At 40.2% G+C, this 17,645-nt stretch overlaps 1 protein-coding gene across 5 annotated transcripts in view; it reads right to left on the reverse strand.

Annotated features, from left to right (window-relative positions):
* Positions 1-17,645, reverse strand: part of prpf40a (PRP40 pre-mRNA processing factor 40 homolog A) — an 85,201-nt gene that overhangs the window by 64,838 nt on the left and 2,718 nt on the right. For 3 of the 5 annotated variants that reach the window (XM_063052264.1, XM_063052262.1, XM_063052261.1), the window contains exons 2-7: positions 15,450-15,527; positions 15,210-15,350; positions 15,000-15,083; positions 9,170-9,206; positions 8,361-8,383; positions 3,530-3,607 (exon numbers count right to left, since the gene is read on the reverse strand). In XM_063052264.1, coding sequence (XP_062908334.1) covers positions 3,530-3,607; positions 8,361-8,383; positions 9,170-9,206; positions 15,000-15,083; positions 15,210-15,350; positions 15,450-15,527 — 441 coding nt within the window. The remainder of the gene's footprint in view (positions 1-3,529; positions 3,608-8,360; positions 8,384-9,169; positions 9,207-14,999; positions 15,084-15,209; positions 15,351-15,449; positions 15,528-17,645) is intronic. The other 2 variants (XM_063052263.1, XM_063052265.1) reach the window with 2 other exon arrangements.

Below are 17,645 nucleotides of genomic sequence, written 5' to 3' on the forward strand. Positions count from 1 at the left end.
TAGAAAACTTACAGCACAATACAGGCCCTTTGGCCCACAATGCTGTGCTGAACATGTCCTTACCTTAGAAATTACCAAGGGTTACCCACAGCCCTCTATTTTTCTAAGCTCCACGTACCTATCCAGGAGTCTCTTAAGAGACCCTATCGTATCCGCCTCCACCACCATTGCTGGCAGCCCATTCCACACGCTCACCACTCTCTGTATAAAAAACTTCCACCTGACAACTCCTCTGTACCTACTTCCAAGCACTTTAAAACTGTGCCCTCTCGTGTTAGTCATTTCAGCCCTGGGAAAAAGCCTCTGACTATCCACACAATCATTTTATACACCTCTATCAGGTCACCTCTCATCCTCTGCCACTCCAAGGAGAAAAGGCTGAGTTCACTCAACCTATTCTCATAAGGCATGCTCCCCAATCCAGGCAACATCCTTGTAAATCTCCTCTGCACCCTTTCTATAGTTTCCACATCCTTCCTGCCGTGAGGTGACCAGAAATGAGCACAGTACTCCAAGTGGGTACTTGACCAGGGTTACTTGTCACAACATACCTCTTGCTCTCAACCCAATACTTGCTGCCCTGCTGCTGTGGTTCCCATCCACCTGCCACTCCAGTTTGAAACCTATTACAAAAGAGCTTTAGATTTAGCTTTAGCCCACTGACTCTCATAACTACCTCAACTATACCTCTTCTCACCCCGCCACATGCAAAAATGCCATTCCCTGTTCCCAGTTCCTCTGTCTCCTCCGCATCTGCTCCGAGGATGAGGCTTTCTATTCCAGGACATCTCAAATGTCCTCTTTCTTTAAGGATCGTGTGATGCCCTCACCCGCATCTCCTCCATTTCCCGCACTTTGGCTCTCACCCCATCCTCCCGCCAGCACAAAAGAGGCAGAGTTCCCCTTGTCCTCACCTACCACCCCACCAGCCTCTGGATCCAGCACATTATCCTCCACAACTTCCGCCACTTTCAACAGGACCCCACCACTAAGCACATCTTTCCCTCTCCACCCCTCTCTGCTTTCCGCAGGGATCGGTCCCTCCGCGGCTCCCCGGTCCACACGTCCCTTAGCACGGATCACCCACCCGGCACTTATCCCTGTAAGCGCAAGTGCTACACCTGTCCCTACACCTCCTCTCTTGCCACCATTCAGGCCCCAAACAGTCCTGGGGGGACCACTTCGTCGAGTACCTCCGCTCCGTCCGCCACAGATGGTGGCTCCCAGTAGCCACTCAGTTCAACTCTGCTTCCCACTCCCATTCGGATATGTCCATACATGGCCTCCTGTACTGCCATGATGAGGCTAAACTCAGGTTGGAGAAGCAATTGGTTGGCAGACAGGAAGCAAAGAGTGGGAATAAACGGGACCTTTTCAGAATGGCAGGCGGTGACTAGTGGGGTACCGCAAGGCTCAGTGCTGGGACCCCGGTTGTTTACAATATATATTAATGACTTGGATGAGGGAATTAAATGCAGCATCTCCAAGTTTACGGATAACACGAAGCTGGGCGGCAGTGTTAGCTGTGAGGAGGATGCTAAGAGGATGCAGGGTGACTTGGATAGGTTAGGTGAGTGGGCAAATTCATGGCAGATGCAATTTAATGTGGATAAATGTGAGGTTATCCACTTTGGTGGCAAAAATAGGAAAACAGATTATTATCTGAATGGTGGCCGATTAGGGAAAGGGGAGGTGCAACGAGACCTGGGTGTCATTATACACCAGTCATTGAAAGTGGGCATGCAGGTACAGCAGGCGGTGAAAAAGGCGAATGGTATGCTGGCATTTATAGCGAGAGGATTCGAGTACAGGAGCAGGGAGGTACTACTGCAGTTGTACAAGGCCTTGGTGAGACCACACCTGGAGTATTGTGTGCAGTTTTGGTCCCCTAATCTGAGGAAAGACATCCTTGCCATAGAGGGAGTACAAAGAAGGTTCACCAGATTGATTCCTGGGATGGCAGGACTTTCATATGATGAAAGACTAGATGAACTAGGTTTATACTCGTTGGAATTTAGAAGATTGAGGGGGGATCTGATTGAAATGTATAAAATCCTAAAGGGATTGGACAGGCTAGATGCAGGAAGATTGTTCCCGATGTTGGGGAAGTCCAGAACAAGGGGTCACAGTTTGAGGATAAAGGGGAAGCCTTTTAGGACCGAGATTAGGAAAAACTTCTTCACACAGAGAGTGGTGAATCTGTGGAATTCTCTGCCACAGGAAACAGTTGAGGCCAGTTCATTGGCTATATTTAAGAGGGAGTTAGATATGGCCCTTGTGGCTAAAGGGATCAGGGGGTATGGAGGGAAGGCTGGTGCAGGGTTCTGAGTTGGATGATCAGCCATGATCATACTGAATGGCGGTGCAGGCTCGAAGGGCCGAATGGCCTACTCCTGCACCTATTTTCTATGTTTCTATGTAACACCTCATATACCGTCTAGGTAGTCTCCAGCCCCTTGGTCTGAACATAGAATTCTCCAACTTCTGGTAATTCCCCCCCCCTCCCTTCCTGTATCCCTATGTCACTCTGCCCCCTCCCCCAGCTGCCTATCACCTCCCTCATGGTTCCGCCTCCTTCTACTACCCACTGTGTTTTCCCCTATTCCTTCTTCACCTTTCCTGCCTATCACCTCCCTGCCTCCCCTCCCCCACCCCTTTATCTTTCCCCTTACTGGTTTTTCACCTGGAACCTACCAGCCGTCTCCTTCCCACCCTCCTCCCACCTTCTTTATAGGGCCTCTGTCCCTTCCCTCTACAGTCCTGACGAAGCCCGAAACGTCGGCCGATCTTTTCCACAGATGCTGCCCAAGCTGCTGAGTTCCTCCAGCATGTTGTGAGTGTTGCTTTGACCCCAGCATCTGCAGATTATTTTGTGTTTACGTAGAGCTTTAGATATGTCTGCTGCTCCTGACAGACTCTTCATACGCTATTGAACTAGAATTACTCACCCAATTTGATAATAATGAAGAAGTGAGTAATATGCCAAGTTGAGCTTAGAAAGTACAGTGCAATGTCTTTAGGCCAAATGCCTCAGTTATATCTGGCTTAAAGTTTCTAGTTTCTGAAGTCATCCCATTTTATTGGCAACTCAAAAAAATTGACAGGCTTTACCACAGTAAAAAAAACAAGCAATAGTCAGCAATTAATAATATCTCGTACAGATGTATCTGACACAAGTCATGAGGAAGCATCAGGCAGGTACGGATTCTCTCACCGTGTGCCCTAAACCTAACTCAAATGCTGCCCTCCTCTGGAATTTACTCGAGAAAAACAACTTACACTGTGAAGTCCTTTATATCACCAAGTATTTAAAAGATAAACAAGTTCTTGCTGCTTTTAACTTATTAAAAGATATATATAATCAATGCTGCTTTTAACATACTTTCTGGCTGAAAATGTTCGATCAATTTAGTTGAAGGCAAGAAATAAATTTTGGATTTTTGATTCCTCAAAAGGAAACCTTAACTGACCAGCATTTCTGTTTTTAACATACGGTTTAAGGTAAATGAATGCATTCGCAATGTAATACCTTCTTAGGCTGCTCTTCTCCTGATGATTCATTTCCAGTTGAAATTTGTTGACCACTTGAAACGGTTGGATTTGCAGCCTGAAAAAAACATCAGATACTTTAGTTTTCCAATAGATCAAATAATCATAAGAAGAAAGAAAACCTCCAATTTAGGAAAAATGTATGTGAAGGATAAATCAATTCAATTAAATTTCTTGCTATACCAGTAATAGATATTTCCTTTGATCGCCAATAACATTTTCAATTTTAAAACCTTTGTAAGCGATACAGAAAATTTAATCTAAAGCATAATGTTTATTTGTTAATTCTTTCACAAAGAGGTGGACAGAGCCCGGTCCATCACAGGCTAAACCCTCCCCACTACTGACTGCACAGCCACAAGAAAGGAACATTCATTATCAAGGACCCCCTCCATCCAGGCCTTGCTTTCCTCTCACTACTACCATCGGGCATGAGACACAGGAACTTTAGGTCCCACGCTACCAGGTTCAGGAGCAGTTATTTCACTTGAAACATAGGTAACTTCATTCACCATAACAACTGAACTGATTCAACAACCCTCAGATTTACTTTCAAAAACTTTGTACAATTCATATCGTTAGTATTTTTTGCACAATGTCTTCTTTGCACATTGTTTCTTTGTCATTATTTGCTTATGTATAGTTTTTCATAAACTTCATTGCATTCCTTTATTTTTCTTTATATGCCTGCAAGAAAATGAATCTCAAGGTAGTCAATGGTAACAGATACACTCCGTGGCCATGTTAGTCATAGAAAAAAACCCGCTGACCCATCTAGTCCATGCCAAACCATTTAAACTACCTACACCAGACTATAGCCTTCCATACCCCTACCTTCCATGTACCTATCCAAACCTCTCTTAAATGTAGAAATCAAGCTCACGTGCACTACCTGTGCAGGCATCTCGTTCCACACTCTCACAACCCTCTGAGTGAAGAAGTTTCCCCTCATGTTTCCATTAAACATTTCATCTTTCACCCTTAACCCATGATCTCTAGTTGTAGTTCCACCCAACCACAGTGGAAAAAGCCTACTTGCATTTACCCTATCTATACCCCTGATAATTTTGTACACCTCATATCAATCTCCTCTCAATCTTCCACGTTCCCAGGAATAAAGTCCTGACCTATTCAATTTTTCCATACAACTCGGGTCCTCCTGACCCAGCAATACCTCTGAAATTTTCTCTGTACTCTTTCAAACTCATTTACATATTCCCTGTAGGTAGGTGACTAAAAGATTGCTTAGGTCTACCACGCATGAAGTCATGCTGACTATTTCTAATCAGCCATTATCCATCCAAATACTTATATATCCAGTCCCTTAGAAAACCTTCCAATAACTTTCCCACTAATGATGTCAAGTTCACCGGTCTATAATCTTCAGGTTTATGTTTGGAACCTTTCTTAAACAGTGAAACAACATTGGCTATCCTCTACTTTGATCTCTAGGGATTTTCAAGCACAACAGTCTCTAGGGTTTACAGAAAATGGTCTGAAAAATAATTTTTAAAAACACCCAGACCTATATACCCGCTTGTTAATGCAAATATCTAATCAGCTGATCATATGGCAGCAACTCAATACATAAAAAGCATGCAGACATGGTTCAGACCAAACATCAGAATGGAGAAGAAAAGTGAACTAAGTGACTTTGATCGTGGAATGATTGCTGGTGGAAGATGGGGTTTGAGTATCTCAAAACCTGCTGATCTCTTGGGATTTTCAAGCACAACTGTCTCCAGATTTTACAGAGAATGGCTCAAAAAAGAATAAAAAATATGCAGAGAATGCCTTGTTAATGAGAAAGGTTAGAGGAGGAAAGTGAAACTGACAGGAGGCCAGGAACATTTACTTTGAACATTTTATATAGGATACAAGATTGGAAGGTTTAGAGTGTCTATGGGCTGAGTTAAGAAATGGCAAGGGTAAGAGGACCCTAATGGCAGTTGTATACAGGCCTCCGAACAGCAGCCGGGATGTGGATTACAAATTACAGCAGAAGACAGAAAAGGCATGTCAGAAGGCAAATGTCATGATAATCGTTGGGGATTTTAACATGAAAGTGGATTGGGAAAACCAGGCCAGTACTGAACTTCAAGACAGAGAATTTGTAGAATGTCTAAGGGATGGCTTTTTAGAACAGCTTGTTGTGGAGCTCACTAGGAGATCGGCCGTGCAGAATTGGGTGTTGTGCAATGATCCAGAGGTGATAAGAGAGCTTAAGGTAAAGGAACCCTTAGGGAACAGTGATCACAATATAATTGAAAACAACAGGAATTCTGCAGATGCTGGAAATTCAAGCAACACACATCAAAGTTGCTGGTGAACGCAGCAGGCCAGGCAGCATCTGTAGGAAGAAGTGCAGTCGACGTTTCAGGCCGAGACCCTTTGTCAGGACTTTGTTAGTCCTGACGAAGGGTCTCGGCCTGAAACGTCGACTGCACCTCTTCCTACAGATGCTGCCTGGCCTGCTGCGTTCACCAGCAACTTTGATGACAATATAATTGAGTTCACTTTGAAATTTGAGAAGGAGAAACTAAATTCCAATGTGTCGGTATTTCAGTGGAATAAAGGAAACTACAATTGTATGAGAGGGGAACTGGCCAAAGTTGAATGGAAAGGGACATTTGCAGGAAGGACAGCAGAGCAGCAATGGCTGGAGCAAGACAGATACATTCCAAATACAAAGAAAATTTCAAATGGAAGGACACTACCGTGGCCGACAAGTGCCAAAATAAAAGCAACAGAGAGGACATACAAGGAAGCCAAAGCTAGTGGGAAGATATAGGATTGGGAAGCTTAAAAACTTGCAGAAGGAAACTAAGAAGGTCATTAGGAAGGAAAAGATGAATTACAAAAGGAAGCTGGTGACTAATATCAAAGAAGGTACTAAAAGCGTTTTTTTAAAAATATATAAAGGTTAAAAGAGGGTTGAGGGTAGATATAGGACCAATAGAAAATGACACTGGAGATATTGTAATGAGAGGCGCAGAGATGGCAGAGGAACTGAGTGCATATTTTGCATCGGGTCTTCACAGTGGAAGACATATGCAGTATACCAGACATTCAGGAGTGTCAGGGAAGTGAGGTAGGTGCAGTGAAAATTACGACTGAGAAGGTCCTCAGGAAGCTTAATGATCTGAGGGTGGATAAATCTCTTGGACCTGATGGAATGCACCCTCGAGTTCTGAAGGAAGTAGCTGGAGAGATTGCGAAGGATTAACAATGATCTTTCAAGAATTGTTAAGATTCTGACATTGTACCAGATGACAGGAAAATTGCAAATGTTACTCCACTATTTAAGAAGGGTGGGAGGCAGCAGAAAGAAAACTATAGACCTGTTAGGCTGACATCAGTGGTTAGGAAGTTGCTGGAATCAATTGTTAGGGATGAGATAATGAAGTACCTAGAGGCACATGACAAGATAGGCCAAAGCCAGCATGGTTTCCTGAAAATCCTGCCTGACTAACCAACTGCATTTTTTTTTGAGGAAATTAAGAGTTGGGTAGACAACGGAGATGCAGTAGATGTGGTGTACTTGGATTTTCAGAAGGCCTTTGACAAGATGCTGCACATGAGGCTGCTTAGCAAGTTAAGAGCCCGTGGAATTACAGTGAAGCTACTAACATGGGTGGAGCATTGACTGATCAGCAGAAAACAGAGAGTGGGGAATAAAGGGATCCTATTCTGGCTGGCTGCCGGTTACCAGTGGAGTTCCACAGGGGTCAGTGTTGGGACCGTTGCTTTTTATGACATTTATCAATGATTTCGACTATTGGATTAATGGATTTGTGGCTAAATTTGTCGATGATACAAAGACAGGTGGAGAAGCAGGCAATGTTGAGGAAACAGAGCGCCTGCAGAGAGACTTAGAATAGTTTAGGGGAATGGGCAAAGAAGTGGCAAATGAAATACAATGTTGGAAAGTGTATGGTCATGCACTTTGGTGGAAGAAAGAAACAGGCAGACTATTATTTAGATGGGGAGAGAATTCAAAATGCAGAGATGCAAAGGGACTTGGGAGTCCTTGTGCAGGATAACCTAAAGGTTAACCTCCAGGTTGATTCAGTGGTGAAGAAGACAAATGAAATGTTGGCATTCATTTCTAGAGGTATAGAATGCAAGAGCAGGGATGTGATGTTGAGGCTCTATAAGGCACTCATGAGCCCACACTTGGAGTATTGTGTGCAGTTTTGGGCTCCTTATTTTAGAAAGGATATACTGACATTGGAGAGGATTCAGAAAAATGATTCCAGAAATGAAAGGGTTTCTGTATAAGGAATGTCTAGCAGCTCTTGGGCTGTATTCCCTGGAGTTCAGGAGAATGAGGGGGGGAATCTCATAGAAATATTCGAATGTTTAACAGATTAGATACGGCAAAGTTATTTCCCATGGTAGGGGAGTCTAGGACAAGAGGGCACAACATCAGGATTGAACAGAGATGTGGAGAAATTACTTTAGTCAGAAGGTGGTAAATCTGTGGAATTTGTTGCCACAAGTGGCTGTGGAGGCCAGGTCACTGGGTGCATGTAAGGCAGAGATAGATAGGTTCTTGATTAGCCAGGGCATCAAAGGGTATGAGAGAAGGCAGAGGAGTGGGGATGACTGGAAGAATTGGATCAGCCCATGACTGAATGGCAGAGAAGACTCAATGGGCCAAATGGCCTACCTCTGCTCCTATAACTTATGGTCTTATACTACAGAAATTATATTAATCCAGGAAAAACAATAAACAACATGGTTTTTAATAGGATGAAAATGAATTTAACTTGGGTTGGACGAAACAGAACTCTTGCAGAGCTACTCACCTGAACAATTGTGGTTGAGGGAGCTGAAAAAAGATTAAAAGGTATCAGAATCCATCAGAATAAACAATGTTTGGGTAGAACAAACATTTAGTTATGTTATGATGACATGTTTTATGTGATTTATGCTTAAATACATCATATAACATATTTGTACAAATATTTTCATAGCATTCTCTTCTAAGGAAGCTTCTGTGCAAAGGAGAATTAGTGTAGTATTATTTTCCAGTGATTATAATGATATACATAAATGGAATATAATCTACATCTGAATTACAAAAGTAATAAAGGTTCAAAAGATTTCAGATTAAGATGATGTTTGCATAACAAAATTTAGAACAACATCCTTACATTTGTTTTATTTCTCTCTGCAAGAATTACTTATTGGGATACAGCACAGAATAGGCCCTTCCAGCTCTCCGAGCCATGCCACCCAGCAATCGTCTGATTTATCACTGGACAATTTAAGAGACAATTTACAATGACCAATTAACCTACCAACTAGACCGTCTTTGGACTGTGGGACGAAACTGAAGCACTGGGAGGAAACCCATGCGGTGATGTGGAGAACGTACAAACGCCTTACAGGCAGTGGTGAAAATTGAACCTGGGTGCTCTGTACTGTAAAGCGTTGTGCTAACCACTACGCCACTGTGCCACCCAGGTAAGTTTATTTTCTCCAGATAAACCACAAGGTTTTATTCAAAAGGCAATATTTCTTGTTTTCATTGCCATGAATTAATATTTTGAAGTTATTCAAGTTTCCACACCATGAAAAAACTGCCAAAGAAATTTAAAATAAGAGTACTTGCCTGATGTTACTTCTGCAGCGGTAGTGCTCACTCCTGGCTGTTGAAATAAAAGTAATATATTAATATAAAAATTATATAAATTTAATTCATAACCAATTATGCAATTGCAAGCAAAATATACATTACAAAATTGTGTCAATACATTGTGTTGTATGATTACAAACAAAAGTTAAAAACAAAAAATAATTGGGTGTAATAGAAGTACCAAAGAGTTAAATAAAAAGGGGAAGGAGAAAGTATGCTACTAAACAAGAGGAAAAAGAGAGAAAATGACAAAGTGAGACACAATTGAAAGAATTCCAAATAAAGAGAGATATTCACTAAAAATGAACAGCAGAAATACAAAGGAAGACAAAATTAAAGAGAAGCAGAGAGTTTCATTTAGGAGGAAATACAGCAGGTTAAGAAAGAAAAAGTGAGAAAACAAGAGAGAAAGAGGCAAAAGGAAAAGGAAGAATCCAGGCAGAAAACAGACCAGAGGGTATGGCAAGGCAAGTTAGACAAAGTGGAAAAAGCAGGAGAGCAAACTAGTAAGATTGCAGTGAACAACTTACTGCAAGAGAACTAAAGATGACTTACTGACAGCGAAGATAACAAGTGAGTTAGTAAGAAAGGGGGTGATGCAAGAAGATACAGATATGGAAAATAGGGATGAAATGAGTTCAAAACTGAAATGGCAGCACAGTCTGATGAGAGGTGGGCCAATGTGGATTGAATGAAAGAAACCAGCTTGTAGGGTGCAGAAAGCAGGAGATGGTTGCAGGGGTTGGGATGGGGAATAAAACAGGCAAGAAACAGCATTGAAGGGAATAGGCAAAGAGATGGTGGAGAAGGGTGAAACAGGTGAAAGATAGTTGTGAAGGGCAAAGCATCGATGGGATGGTGGACAAGAGGAGAAACACACTAGAGAGATAGGGAAACACCCACGTGGGACAGGGATTGGTGAGAAGCAGACAATACTAAAGTGTATGTGTCGGTAAAGCGGAGAACCAGAAATATGGAAGTAGAGGTTGAATAAATTATAGGGATGCTGGTGCTAACCCGTGAGAAGAATTGGGGGGGGGGGTGAACTGGTAACAAGAATGGTGGGAAGGATAACTGAGAAGCAGAAGGAGCAAACTAATGATATGGATGAGGGTTGGAGGATGAAAAAGCATCAAGAATGTCTCGAAGAGGGGAAGGAAATGAGGAAAAACTCATAAGGGAATGTGAACAGGAAATGCAAGCAAAACATGGATGGGGTGAGAAGAATTGGGCAAGTTTACAAAAAAAAGTGAAAGATTTGCAAATTATACATGTAGAGACTATTAACATGAAAGAAGGAAGTGAGGACATTCAGGAACTTATTGTGACTTTAAACACAGCACTCAGCAGGCACCATGGTGCTTAAACACTGAACTGCAAGCTTTGATACGGAAAGTACGAGCTAGAGAGATAAAGAAGGGAAGATGTCCTATATTTTCAATGAGGTGAGCCCCTCCTTGAACAGCAATGGAAGAAGGTAATCGTGGCAGTTAGTGCCATGTGTTTAGCCCTGAAGACCAAATTGTGCAGTTAGAAGTTCAATGGCACCAAGGTCAGCATATGCATATTAAATATCATCACCCTTATTAATTGCATGAGTCAGACACTCCCCATCATTCATCTACAAATGATCTGCAAATAAACATTCATGACAAGCATTCATATATTTCACAATACATACATCCACTCTAGCTTATTGAACCTCAACAGACATCACACAGACAAATCGCTCTCTCTTGTAGGTCACTGGTGACCACAACATCAACTGTTGTATCACCTTGCCCCTTAAAGAGAGTTACTACCGTAACTACAGAAATCATTAACATGATCATGGCCAGTGATATAATTGAACCCAAAGATGTCAGAATCCGCACACACCATCTTTCTCCTCAATCTTGTCTTCCTCCTCAGTCTATTTTAATGCACAAGCTAAAGGTACTCTAAACCTAAACATTCAGACGGCCCCTAAATAATGAACAGGTTCCAATTTTACAGATGTCCATAAGTAGAAAAATACACAAAAATTACTCAATATGACCATACTTCCATATTATTGTAATGACATCAAAACACATACAACTGATAAAAATTACTAAAAGTAAAGAGAGGAAACTAGTTCTGCTATTCATGTAGGACAAATGAAAGTCAGACTTCCGAATTGAACAATATTATGAGAGCTCATTCACATGTACAAATGTCCTTAAGTTGGGTATTCACAACTCAGAGATGGCTTGTACTCAAGACCCATGTTCTTCGACAAGAGTAGGACAGTTAAGTTAACAGCTAATATACACAGTACTTACATACTAACACAGCAGGTAATTTAAAAGTTTAACAGTCGGTGCCTCTATACACAATAAGACCCAAACTCAAATGGAGATCAGGCAGAGCAGATGAAAGTGAAAGCTTGGGTGCCAGCTCTGCAAAGAATTGTAGTGTAGAGAACTCAGATGAGCACTCTAATGGGCACCCTAAAACTGCTGGCTGAGAGAAAACTGTTTGTCTATTGTCAGGCCTGTTGGCTGAGAGAAAACTGTTTGTCTATTGTCAGGCCTGCCAGAAAGCCTGAGTGCAATGTCAAGGAGCATGGAAGAGTCCAGCACCAACTTTACACAGGGCTTGATGCAGTTTGTCACCTATCCTATCCAGCATGAAATTGTTAAGCAACTCCATTACAATACTTGTGGACCCTGACAAAAGTTAGCCTTTTTTTGGCTTATGTCTTGTATGCATTGAAACACAGACAGGAGTCAGATAATGTCTGAGTGTAGTGAGATCTCAGGATTTTAGCATACAAGTTTATAATGCTATTGTGTAATAATCACAAATCTGGTTACCAGAAGTCAAAGAGGATTTTTCAGCATCAAAACAACCCAGTAATCTGTCCACCAACAGAATGCTAGGATTGCTAAGCCACTATCACCAAGGCAATGACAGTAACTTCAAGGAATACTTTCTTTCTACCTTCCTCATTCAATCCAATGGCATCTATGGCATTAATGTTGCCAGGCCAGATACTGCTTCCACTCTTAAGAGGCAGTAGTGCAAAGCCAGGCCCATTGGCCCAGTGCTGTCAGAGGTCACTATTCAAAGTTATCTGCAATCTCCTCGATGCAAAGTCAGTAGCTTTCAACCAACCACATCAGGACGAGGAAAGGCACACGGAAGACAAGAATTAAGGGAATGCGAAAGATTAGTTAACATTTTAATGCAATTTGGCAAGCTTTTATTGATAAAGTTGATTTGAAGTATCTATTTTGTATTGGGTTTATTTTTGTATTGTAGCCAAGCATACATTGTGGTTGTCAGCACATAATTGTCAGAGGACAGAGAACTGGAGTTGTGTTTTCCATGGCATCGTGGTTAGATTTACAGACTCACTGGCTAGGAAGGATCCCTTTATGTTGCCTCATCCTTGTTCGTCTTCACTCTCTTCCTCTTCTTCATCCTGCTCCACAGCTGCACACTTGATTGCTGCTGGCAAGATCTGAGTTCTGAAGGCAGCAACGTAGTGCCATATACAGCAGACTACTACAAATTGTGACACCTGCTCTACTGTATAGCTCTTCCACAATACTTTGGGTGGCAAAAGCATTATCTTGGAAAGTCATTAACATGCTCTGTCACATTTGTTTGTATGCGCCGTTGCCACATATGCATTGCCACACACAGCAGTCATGAACCCGTGTCTTTAGTTGATCACCTTCATCACTCTGTTGCCACCTACTTTGAATTGTTCTATGCAGACGACACAGCAGAAGCATCATGACCACTGCCAGGATGCCTGACAGCAGACACTGACCAGCATGTGGTCACAAACCAGGTACACAATAAGCTAGTGTATATGTGAGAATTGATATCCAGCAACCCACAGCTGTGTATGTCACCTGAACCACAGGGAAGCCTATGCTCCTGGTGAAACTACACAGTTGCTCTCGCTAGAGAGCAAATTGTATCAAAATATGCTTGAATAGTGTTTAGTGATCACCATAATACTAGATGGAAGTAGACTGTGACATGCTACAAATATCTCCAGCTCAGATAATTTTAATATATAACAGATGATGTTCACGGTCATAGCAGTACAGCCCTCATGTTATTCTAAGGCTGCAAGTGTGGGATCAGCAGGTGCAGCTTTTACATTGAAACACAAATGTCTCACATTGTTCCTCACAGAAAATGCTTCCTTGAACTCCTTACATGGATACAACTTCCTGATATCCCTCCTTCCAGCACTCACCCTACCTTTCGTTTACTTTTCAGTTCATTTTGATCTTCAACATTGTATTATTTTTTTAAACAAATAAATGTTTTGTGCATAAGTACTGGTCATGCTAAAGTTCTTCAATTCCCTATAAATACTTGCAGATTTAAGGTATTCGAAAGAGCACCAAATACTTGCAAATTTGTAGCAATATCCAGCAGCAATAGATTTTTAAGTACCAATTATATGGTAAGGTTTATAAAAAAATAACCAGTGTACAAGTTACAAAGCCATTCAGTACTCATAGGATTGATCCGTTTCATTTTGCGTGGCACGTCCTGCTCGCCGTCAAATACATGCAATGTCGAAAGAGCATACCCTTTGGAGCAAAGCATTTAAAAATGGCATTACTAGCGTCAATGTGCAGCAAATGTTGACTGAAAACAAAACCAATCTACTTTGCTTGTTTTAGCAGCCAGAGCAGCCCACACAACAAATATGCACATAGGATGCCACAGTGAACACACAGCACTCAAATAACATGCAGAATCACAGGTGCTATTGGAAAGAAGAGAAAAAGAAGGAAATCAGTTCTTGCCTGGAGGAAATTTCTGGCTTCAATGTCACCAGAAATTAACTGATGTATTAACTGATGAGCAATTAAAATAGATCTTAATTATTCAGAAATAAATTCTGTGAGTAGAACTGAGCAAAAGATGAGCACATACTATTCAGTTTTTTTCTTTTTTTAGGAAAGAATATATAACAAAGAAATCGAAGACTAACAAGGAAATTATAAGGAGATTTTCATCCTATGGGAACTTGTTAAAAAATGTTCATTTCAATCTAAGCAGAAAATGGAAGCTGGAAATATAAAGATTAGCCAGTATTTTATGAAAAAGAAATAGATTTAATATTTCAGGGATAATCTTTCATCAAAATTAATGAGCTAACATTCTGATGAAAGGTAATTAACTTGAAATATTTATCCTTTGCCAATGATGTTGCCTAAACCAAATTTCCAACATTCTGTTTTATTTCTAATTTCTGACACTTAGTTCCATTTTTGCATTTTGACTAGTTTCATATTGTTTATTTTTTTGAAAAAGATGAAGAATAAGATATGAGCAAAGTTGCACAAATTTTACAAAAAATGTCTTATTTGAAATATACACAATGGCTTAAATAGATTATGACTAGAATTTTGTATTTTTAAGTGGACTCAGATGAAGACTTTGACATTATGGGTCAACAAATATTGAAATATTAGTGGGAAGCTGTCACTCAGGGCATTTGCATAATGCCTCCAAGCAGCGCTATCGCCAACCATGGTTCCAATCTTTCTCGCACCCATTTAAACGTAACCTGAAGATGTACTGTTTCTGCAAAAAAAAATTTGCAAAGAGTCAGATGAATCTATGGCCAAACTATATTTGGTGATATTTTATTTAATACTTTAATACGTGGGCAAAGTGTTCACTTAAAAGATATACAACTTAGAAGGGGATTGTAATGGAATGGAAACAAAAAAACCTGTTCTATTTTTCTTCTGATATTTGAGGGTATTGAGAAATACCACACACAAAAAATAAGATGCTTTACCGGAGGTGCAGATGCTTGTATGGGGGCAGCTGGCATACGAGACATCATCATTCCTGCCATCAGAGGAGGTATCATTCCTGGCATCTTCAGAATATAATAAAATAGGTAAAATGATTAAAAGATTTTTATTTTAGGGCAGAAGAATGAATGAATTTTCAGACCAACCAAAGCACAAAATTGGATGATTCAGTGTGCCACAAAAAAAGTTACCTGTCCCATTGGTGGTCCACCCATTGGAGGAATCATTGGTGGCATCATACTCGGTGGCAAAGGTGGTATATTCGGTGGTCTCTGGCCAATAGGTGGCATGCCCATAGGTGGAAAAGGTGGTGGCATACCTGGCGGTCCCATCTTAAGAAAAAAAGCATGGATATATTTATCATTAATATTACAAAATAAAAGTAAAGAGTAAAATACCTGCAGCTAACACCACCTTGCATCAATACTTACAAATGGTGGTGGAATCATGGGAGGGGCATTTCCAAAAGATGCTGGTTGTCCTGGACCATTTGATGTATCTGATGTTGACTGACATAAAACAAAACAAGATCAATTATGCACATCTGTGCGTGAACCAATCAATATGGTATGAATTGAAAGCCATAAACTGCATGTCACCAAAATATTTGAAATCTGAATCAGCGGATTATGTATGTTTGTTTGTTTGTCTGTGTGATGTCAATAAATTGGCTTTCTTTGATCCCTGACGCACCTAGCCAAAATGCTCATTATCCTAAGGTGTAATCAGATGACTGCCGCAACTTAGACAAAAGTCAATTTGTGCAACAGGTTTTCAGTATTTTCAGGGTATGCTACTACTGCAATAAATGAAAAATGTTTGTTAAAAAGATGTTGTTTATAATAATGAGTTGTCATGAAGCATGATTTTCTTACAATACTAATTAACTATATTTTAAGCAATGAATAACAGTTCTGCAGATTTCAAAATTATATGCACTTGAAGTTCCCAAATCATGCATAAATTCTTTGTTTAGTGTACCTACAACTGTTTCTGGAAAGTTACCTAACAATACAGAAATATATTTCCTGAACTTAATATAATATTTATACTCAAAAAATTTGCAAATGAAAGTATATTGAAAAAATATTTTGGGACCTGAGTCAAGAGCTTTATCAGAGGTAGACGTGACCCCTGTCATTTTGATGGCATGATCTTTGAATGAAATTCCAGATGGACATTAAGAGCCCAAAAAGATTAACGTTTTAAAATTTTGCGGGGAAAGAGATCATGAAAATTTCCATGTCCTTTCCATATTCTTCTGATATCTTGTTCAAACAGGTTCAACAAATGGTACGCATTACAATTCAGCCATTTCTTTAGGGAATGAAAGAATATCATTAGCAATACAGATACTACTCATTGAGTGATACAAAATTCAAATGACCAAGTAGATGCTTACTAAATAGTTCACAAAAACATAGCAGTGCTGTGATCACATTACTGGATGAGTATATTTTAGTCTTTGTATTACACAAGTTATTCAAAAGCCTCAAAATGAACCTCATTTGGCTTTACTTAAGAACCAAATCACAGAAAGCAGATATGAGCGACTTGGACATGAATGGAAAGAGACATTTTCCATTGAATTCAGCATACAAGTTTCCACTGATGGCTTCAATATTCACAGCCTATGTTATGTGATGTAATACTGGAAATAAAAATGAAAAAAATGGTAAAAATACACCACATCAGGCATTAATAGTAAATGACTTGACATTTCCATATTTTACTTTTATTCTAGATTTCCAAGATTTGTAGTACATCCCTTAATGCAACACCATAGCCTGTTTCTAAGTTCATTAGTCACAACAATAAAAGCAACAGTATAATACAGTGCAATGCAGTAACCCATATTTATATAACAATTTCAAACTTTCAATCCCCAAGTCTTTGTCAAATCTTGGATTCCATCCTCCAAAATGATAATGTCTTCAATTAAAATAAATTTTTTTTGGTCTTACTTCTCAGAGTCCCATGATAGCTCAAAGGAGGGATAAAAGTAGAAAAAAAAATTCCATACTAAAACTTGTTCTTTCCATGAAGACATTCCTTAATTCCCAAATCTTTAACAAGACTTTCCAAACTTTTCTTCATTTGTTTTGTCTCTCTGTCTTTTGTTTCTCAGTGTTGTATCAAACAATTTCAAAATGGTGTTGCCAAGAACTATACATTGAATGTAAATCTATAAACTATTCATAGCATTAAATTAAAAAATGTACTATAGTAATTTTTACTTGAGTAATAATTACTAAATTTGATTCCACTTCTAAAAGTAAACAAAAGATTTTACTATTTCCTTCCATTTTATTGTAACAGTCTTACTACAAAAACACCTGCATTTTCCCTCTAAAACTTTTTTTTATTCCCCAAGCGCAATCGTGAACAACAGCCAGATCAGAAATGCTGATCAAGTCAACTAGTTCACAAAGAGAACTCTGATAGGCTAATCAGATGGTTCACTGCTGCTCAGCGATAGAACACAAAACAGGCACAAGGGTCGCTAGCCCCTGTACCCCAGAAACACACCTGAGCGGTGCGGCGGAGGTATGTGCTATGTATGACCTGATCTGAAAGCATCATGTTGACTCTTAACAGATCGTGTTCACGGTGGAACAGCTTAGTCA

Source organism: Mobula hypostoma, chromosome 6, assembly GCF_963921235.1.
Source record: "Mobula hypostoma chromosome 6, sMobHyp1.1, whole genome shotgun sequence".
Classification (NCBI taxonomy): Eukaryota; Metazoa; Chordata; class Chondrichthyes; order Myliobatiformes; family Myliobatidae; genus Mobula; species Mobula hypostoma.